General features: G+C 34.8%; 2 protein-coding genes across 2 annotated transcripts; one reads left to right on the forward strand and one right to left on the reverse strand.

The window, feature by feature from the left end:
* Nucleotides 1-1,706: 1,706 nt before the first annotated feature.
* LOC106131532 (aurora kinase B) lies at nucleotides 1,707-4,571 on the forward strand. Its single transcript, XM_013330649.2, has 6 exons — nucleotides 1,707-1,870; nucleotides 2,036-2,227; nucleotides 2,820-2,976; nucleotides 3,259-3,395; nucleotides 3,802-4,033; nucleotides 4,367-4,571. Exons 1-6 carry the CDS (start codon nucleotides 1,797-1,799, stop codon nucleotides 4,469-4,471), a joined length of 897 nt encoding a protein of 298 aa, XP_013186103.1. The 5' UTR covers nucleotides 1,707-1,796; the 3' UTR covers nucleotides 4,472-4,571.
* A 155-nt stretch (nucleotides 4,572-4,726) lies between these two features.
* On the reverse strand, nucleotides 4,727-7,168 carry LOC106131549 (putative hydroxypyruvate isomerase). Its single transcript, XM_013330665.2, has 4 exons — nucleotides 6,837-7,168; nucleotides 6,086-6,370; nucleotides 5,642-5,772; nucleotides 4,727-5,230 (listed from the first exon to the last, which is right to left on the reverse strand). The coding sequence occupies exons 1-4, from the start codon at nucleotides 7,024-7,026 to the stop codon at nucleotides 5,054-5,056; spliced, it is 783 nt and encodes a 260-aa protein (XP_013186119.2). The 5' UTR covers nucleotides 7,027-7,168; the 3' UTR covers nucleotides 4,727-5,053.
* Between the last annotated feature and the right edge of the window lie 795 nt (nucleotides 7,169-7,963).

Raw genomic sequence — 7,963 nt, forward strand, 5'->3', positions numbered from 1 at the left:
TATATATTATCACGTCTTTATCCGTTACGGGGTAGACAGAGCCAACAGTCACAAAAAGACTGAAAAGCCACATTCAGTGACAAGATGCTAGTTCGTCGTCTAAAAGAATCCCATGGTTTTTGAGTCTACTTACCTATACTAGAGTTGCTATTTAATTAATGAACCTAATGCCCATAATTTCTTGGATAAATTTTTTATCGATTGCTTCAGGTTCTTTTTACCGGAGAGAGATGAGAAACAATGATGAGGGTAAGGTGGTGCACACCAATTCATAGACTTTGTAAGTTGCTTAAAACAATTTATTGAAATTTCTTACAGACATTAAAACTTTCTAAGTACCTACCTATTTAAGCATGTTTGGTAGGTATACGACCCGAATGAGTTAATCATAATCAAAGTCTCATCATAATTTTTACTTAGGTATCTACAATCTACAAATAATATAAATCTCATTTCAGTCGGACAATTCCGAGATCGCGTCAAAGATAAGTTAGGGGGTCGAGCCCCATTACGTTGGGGTTGGTTAGGGAGCGCGACCCCCCTCCCTCGACCCCTCGCGAGAGGCAAGCGAGGGAAAATAGTGTTTTCACTACAAGCCACAAGTACGATGCACTTGCCTCTTGTTTGAAGAGGCTTCAGAAAACACGAGCTTCATAATTACTACTTGAATTTGCCATGCGTTAATTTGTTTATCTAATCGCTACTATGCATGTTTGAAAGGAAATTTTGCTTCTGTAAGTAGAGGTACATAATTAATCCTACGGTATGACCAGTTTCAGCCATTTATACCTAAGCTGTTGCCCAGTTGTTGCTACCCAGGACCTTATCCGATTAAACATAGCGACATTTAGGTTTTTCCCAATTAGTTAATTATTAAATTAGTAGGTATTTCCATTTCATAAAAAAATGGTTGGGTACAGCAGTTTTGCCGTGAATTAAACCGTAACAGATATACTTACTGACAATTCGTTTAAAATTGTATCCCAGTTGTTAACTAACAAACAAGACATAAGAAATATATTCACTATAGATACCTGTAATATAACTTGTTTGTAACAGTTTAATAGGAAAACTCCATATCATCCCTTGAACATATTAAAGTCGTAGGACTCTCTAAAGAACAGTAAATGCATAAAGTCCGGTAGCTAAGCTTTATAACCTTGCCAATAATCATTTCAGAGCCCTAGTGGGTCATATAGAATACCTAATATACCATTTCCGTATCGTAGTTGTATTAAAAGTGATATGTATACTTTTCTATATGGTCCGTCCACTGTTACACATGCATGCTACTTTTGTACCTTTCGCAAGCCTCGTAATTCACATTTGAGCCTAAAAAGTATGATGAAGGAAAGAGGTTTGATTTTCATGTATAAAAATAATTATGTGCATCCACATACATTACAGCATTATACGAAGTAGAGCGACATTCAAAAGACAGGTGGTTAACGGCTTTGACAACAAAGCTTTTATCTATCTTTTACCTTCATAAAACACAAATTTTCGCCAACAGTGAGAGAAAAGTTTGAATTTGAATTTGAAAAGACGTGACACACACGGAAATTAAAATTGCGATTACACGAAAAAAATACAAACGTCAACGTCATGGGCACGGCATTGTCACTAGTCTGTCAATGTCAAGTTATTGTAAAACATGTGTCAACTGTCCAACATTTGATTTCGTTTTGTTTGGTTCAATTGAATGAAATCAAAATCCGTAACGGTTTTACCGGAGGTTGACTTAATTTTGTTTTTATTTGTGTTATTGATATTTTATACAATCCACATTAAATTGTATGAATATGACAATGAAGAACGAAGTCTTGGAACTTGAAACTAAAATAATTAATCATGAGGCATATGGACAATCGTTAGTACACTATTACTTTATATTCATGTATCTTTATTATCTCATTAAATTTTGATGAAAGATGAATAATTTTAGAATACTTATAAATAAATTATCCTTGGTTAAACTGGTCCATTCTATATCATAGTACTTCTAATTGTTACCTTAAAATATATTGTCTTTCAGATACAAATGGTCTCCCAGAGATTTTGAGCTGGGTTCGGCTCTAGGACAAGGAAAATTTGGTCATGTTCATGTTGCAAGAGAAAAAAAGACTGGGTTTCTGGTTGCGATCAAGACATTATTTAAGTCTCAGATTGTGAAATCAAGATGTGAACGACAAGTAATGAGAGAGATTGAGATACAGTCCCACTTAAAGTAAGTATTTACTTGTCTTAAGTTTCATATTGTACATATGCTAAATTATAAAAAGTATGTTAAAATAAATACAGAATTTTCATCATCCTTTCATGCCAGTCAGCAATAAATTATAGTTTCAGCCTGCTACTTGTCTTCCCTTGAACTTGGGATTCTCTTTAAGGTGGATTTTGGATTCTCAATTTAGTCATCCAGTTAAAGATGTTGTTAAGGTACTATGACTGTCGACTTTGTATAACCTATATGAGATGTGATATGTGAGCTAGTCCTATATACATACATATAGTCATGTCTATATACCTTGTGAGGCAAACAGAGCCAACAGTCTTCAAAGACTGAAATCCTCATTCAGCTGTATGGCTTTATAATAGAAATGAATTTCAAATAGTGAATGGCTAACCCATTGCCTAAAAGAGGAAAGACTATACCTTAGTCGCCTTTTTCAACATCCATTTCTTTCCTATTTGTATTGTAATTTTGCACAAAAAATATTTCATTTGGCTTCTACATTTTTTTTAATGTGAGGCTCAGTGATTGAGGATAGTGACATAACATCAACAAATTTTTTACCCTGTTCTTAACATGGTTTCAGGCATCCAAACATTCTACGTTTGCTGACGTGGTTCCATGATGAAAGACGCATCTACCTTGTAGTTGAGTTTGCGGCTGGCGGAGAGCTGTACAAACATCTCACCAACTCTCCCAAAGGCAGGTTTCCAGAGGCTAAGGCAGCAAAGTATATTTATCAGGTATAAAGTTTACTAAGTATGAATGTTTTAAAGAAAGCAATGGCACTGATTTACATGTAAAATTAAATCTGGCCAAATGCTCATGTGAATAGTGCAAGTTTCCCATTCAATTCAAATTGTGCTAACGCTTAGCTTATAACTTTAAACACCCATAAAATTATTACATACTCAGTATTGTTTTATAACTAGTGAAAAAATTAGTTAATCACCTGCTATAGACTACTGAAATAGCTGGCTTTACTACCTGAGAGATTATAAAACGGAAATAATAATGTATTGCAGGTAGCAGATGCAGTGGAATACTGCCATCAGCACCACGTAATGCATCGTGACATCAAACCAGAGAACATCCTGGTTGCCTTCAGTGGAGACCTCAAACTCGCAGACTTCGGCTGGTCTGTGCATGCGCCTTCAGAAAGGTACATAGCATAGGATTAATACTTACTTGTTTCTATTTTACAATAGAAGTAACAACCTTGATGTTTTCAACTTGATTGGTCTGGTATAACCAGGATTTAAGTATGCTGATGATCACATTTATAAAATTGTACTTAATAAATGGTTCAAAAAAGTAAAATAAGAAATATTACGCCTAGTGCTTTTTGGATAGGTTTAACTTTATCATTATCCGGCCATACAGCGAGTGTGGTCATTCAGTTTTTCAGGGCTTGTCTGTTTCTACCCTTTTAGGGATATGAAACTGATTATATGTATGTGATCTTAAAAATATTGGAAGTTTCAATTATTTTTAAGTGGAGTAATCCCAATTCAAGGTAATATGAAAAATTTACAAAACTAAAACAAAATTGTAATGTTAATTTACAGGCGTAAAACAATGTGTGGCACACTAGATTATCTCCCGCCAGAAATGATAAAACGCGAGGTGTACGACGTGTCAGTAGACCAGTGGTGCATCGGGGTCCTACTGTATGAGTTTCTGGTAGGAAAGCCCCCCTTTGAGAGTGAAGGCCAAGATAAAACTTACAACAGAATTCTAACATTGGACATGGTCTATCCTGAGTATGTTCCAGAAGGTGCTAAAGACCTCATTTCCAAGGTAAATACAATATTTATTACTCCTGATTTTACACATTACTAGCCAAAGGTCCTGTCAAGAGAAGCCTAAACTGACGAACTTGCATGATAAGAGTTATAAATATGAAGGAGACCGGGTTGCGCCTATGACCATAATACTCTTCAACCTTAAATTTATTTGTACTGGTCCATTGTCTACTTGATATAATCAAATAAGAATTGAATGTTTTTGGTACATTATGTTGTGCCTGTGTTATAAATTTTCCATCCCTGTCTACCTAAAATAAATGTAAAGCATGTGAAATATGGATGATCAATTAGAATTGTTATTCATATTTTATTTTGTTTGTTGCAGCTTTTAAAACCAGCCAGCAAAGAAAGGTTGCCTTTGTCTGAAGTGAAGAAACATTATTGGGTGAAACAGTTTTATAACAATGGATTAGCAAAAGGAGACTCATAGTAAATCTAGTTAGTACAAGTATTATGTTAGTATTGCCTATTATTAATTATACCAATTAAATATAACATTTCAATTTATTTTTGTAAGAAGTTATAATACATTCGATATACGAATAATCTATTTTTTTATTATACTCCATTAGCGTTTGTCTAGGAGACCTGAGAAAAATACATTATTGACCAAGATTGAGACCAAAATAATACCAAATGTTGCCTAACTTCTATCTAAAAACGATCAAGTGCATGTCAGGCCATACGCATTGCAAGGTTCCGTAGTTGCGACTCACTCTCACAAGTGTCTAAATATGAGCCTATATATTTAAAAATAAATTTAGTTTTATGTACTTGTTTTACGTATTAAACTATCAACTAATTTTCGTCCAAATTTGTATGAAATTTCACTTTTCCGAATACATTTTATAAGATGGTCGCCCGGATGGGTTAGTGGGAAATAAATATAACCCCCACTTGTATGGGGAGCTACCCTTAAAAACATACAACAGTTTATTTTTCATTTCTATAAAATTAAGATAAATAAAAAAACAACATGTCCTTTAAAACTCGAAATAAGAGCCAATAAGTATCACAAGCTGTAACCATAATTTTTAATCCATTTTAGACCCTCTTTCAAGTCGCCTTTAGGTATGTACTCGAGTCCCACCCAACCCTTATAGCCGAAGTCCTGCAACAGTTTCAGTACATACTGGTAATTGATTTCGCCAGGAGTATCCGGCTCGTGGCGATTTGGCACTTGTGCTATCTGAAAAAAAAATCGCGTTCTAATAGTTATCATAAAATCTCAAACTTGTGGATATAAGTGTAGCATTTGTTGTAAAATATTTCTATTTTAATGACGTAACAGGTTCTTACTTCTGAAATTACTTGAACTTCAGCTTCAAGGTCATGGTCATAGGCAGACCACGGATTCATTCCCAGAAAGCGACAATCGGAACCATATAAATCGGAAATAAGACAATAGAAATTACATTTGATACTTATGTTATTCGAATGTCTATTTTATCTATGTGCCAAGTTTCGTCAATATCCGTCCAGTAGTTTGTAAGTTTATTCATTGCATTACAATCAAACCCAACCTTTTTATAATGTTAATATGGATACGTGCCGCGATCAAATGCCACCAGATTATTTAATATCTGTGGTTATAATTTACCTGCACATGTCCGACGTAGGGCATAAATAATTTTATGTTATGATAGAGGTCCCCATGAATATGCTGTAGATGGAAAATGTCCAATAGTAACTTCAAGTTCGGACTATTGATCTTCTTTATTATTTCCACAGCTGTAAATGAAAATCATAGTGTGATGACAACCCAATTAGCACAGTGGGAAAGTCAATCAAGAAAATATCCCAGGTTCGATCCCACTCGGGGTCTAGATAGAAAATTATCTTTTTCAGATTGACCAGGCACTTTCATCTTGATCTGCTTATTATGATGTTTATTGTTTTAGTACCTGTCTCATTACACAAGTCCCTTAAAGTAGTTAATTTATCTCTAAAGATAAGAAACTAGCCTCACAAAAATTTATTTGAACTATTTTTTCCAACTAATTGCATAGGCTAAATATAAAGACACCTAATGAAATTATCTTACCTTTAAAGAAGTCATTCAAATAGTATTTTGGCCAGGCATATTGACAAACTGGTTCAATAACTCCCATTAGATTATATTTACCAAGTTCTGCCGCGGCATATCTTAAATTTTTTTCGTAAGTGTTCCAATTTTCTAAACTCTTGCTTACTACTTGTCCTGCCATAATATGCACTATTTGCGCATCTAATGCTGTTGCATACTCTATGGTTTCTCTCAAAATATCCTTAAAAACAGATTCTTTGCCAGGTATTGCTGTTACTCCTAATTCTCCTTTTGAAACGTCCCCTAAAATACAAAACACATATTACGTAGGGAACTGAATAAATTTATTCGATAGATTAGTGGTCAGTGGTAGTTGCACCGGTCAAGATGAAAATCTTTGGGGAAAGTCTGTACACTAAAGAAAGGGCTATAAAATCATCCCAGAGATTTCTGAACTTTACATTTTCCGCCATAATAAAAATCACAAAGACAGCCTGGAGAGTCAAATACGCATTTACAAACGGTGTCTTGTTCATACATACATATATATGTATAAACTTGTAACTGGCCGATAGGTACTTATCTGTGACTTAAAAATATGTACTTGAAAGATATTGTCGAAAAATCGATTCGTGGATCTTTATTTTACCAACAGAAACCAAAAATTTAATTTGCTCCAATGTGTTTGCCTTGGTTGGCCTTGACCAAATGGGCAATAGAGGGGTCAACATTTTTCGACCAGACAAAGTAAGTCGTGGAAATTTGGTACCTGTCTTAAGATTTAGCATAACAAGCTGAAGCCCAGAATTCTCCTTAATCTGTTTGACCTCACTCACAGTATGACCCATCGGGAACCTCGACTCCACAGCTTTGAACCCAACCTCCTTTGCTAGGGCATAACGCTCGGCCATTGTTGACTCTTTAGGGAACATGAAGAAAAGATTCGCACAAAACTTCATGACTGCACTTACTGATACCTTGTTGACTTCTCAATAAACTAGGCTGGTTTTATAGCCCCGTTTTTAAGTGGTCGCTATAATAAGCTCATGTATAATTTTTATGTGACAATAATTGTCACGTATTTCATATAAAAAATTTAACTATTCGTAACCTATATCTGACATAAATAAATGAATTACGAATTTAGTACGAATTACTTCAAATCACAGATGGGTGTAACGTTACTCGATCGAGTTCAAAAAAAATACGTCCGTGCTAGCTTTATAGTGAGACCAATCCCGGACATTCTGGTGGAGAACAGCCTCAGATATGGCCACGTCATACAGCGACCAACTGATCACATGACAAAAAAAGTATAGGAGATGAGAATGTAAAAGACGCCCAATTACCACCTGAGAAGACCCAGGACGGAATATCCTGGCGAAGCCATATTAAGAGAGCTGACCCCGAGACGACGGGATAAAGGCTAGGAAGAAGAAGAGTACGAATTAATTCAAAATTTTAGCACCTGATGACTTGAACATTTTATAAGTCATAATAGGTATAGGTAATTAATTTATTTTTAAGACAACTTAATAGCGCAACAACACTAATAGAAAAATAAACTTAGAAGAGTTAATATAATATATGTACCTACTCATATCATAACCTACATCCGCTCGCGTAAATCTAAAACCAGCTGAAAAACGTTTACATAGTACTTTTAAGTCATACTAATTAAGTTCATAAGTATACATAACAAAAATTTGTCGATTTCCTAAATAGGGATTTTGTTAGAAAGACATCTTAATAGTAAGAAGTTTTACTACATGGGCGATAAGCTAGCTAGGCAGATTGCTCATAAGACCTTTCGCTTTGTTTGATGTTTTGCTACTTAGACTTTCTGATCGGGATTTTTATACACGTTAATGGGATATACCTACCAGGGGAGGTTAT

The sequence above is a fragment of the Amyelois transitella genome, chromosome 20 (genome assembly GCF_032362555.1).
Source record: "Amyelois transitella isolate CPQ chromosome 20, ilAmyTran1.1, whole genome shotgun sequence".
Taxonomy (NCBI): Eukaryota; Metazoa; Arthropoda; class Insecta; order Lepidoptera; family Pyralidae; genus Amyelois; species Amyelois transitella.

Coding starts and splice junctions, on each gene's coding strand:
- LOC106131532 (XM_013330649.2), top strand. CDS start 1,797: ATGAATATGACAATGAAGAACGAAGTCTTGGAACTTGAAACTAAAATA. Junction 1,871..2,035: donor CATGAGGCATATGGACAATC/GTTAGTACACTA, acceptor ATTGTCTTTCAG/ATACAAATGGTCTCCCAGAG. Junction 3,396..3,801: donor GTGCATGCGCCTTCAGAAAG/GTACATAGCATA, acceptor GTTAATTTACAG/GCGTAAAACAATGTGTGGCA.
- LOC106131549 (XM_013330665.2), bottom strand. CDS start 7,026: ATGAAGTTTTGTGCGAATCTTTTCTTCATGTTCCCTAAAGAGTCAACA. Junction 5,773..6,085: donor TTTGAATGACTTCTTTAAAG/GTAAGATAATTT, acceptor TTTCATTTACAG/CTGTGGAAATAATAAAGAAG. Junction 5,231..5,641: donor CCTACGTCGGACATGTGCAG/GTAAATTATAAC, acceptor TTTTTTTTTCAG/ATAGCACAAGTGCCAAATCG.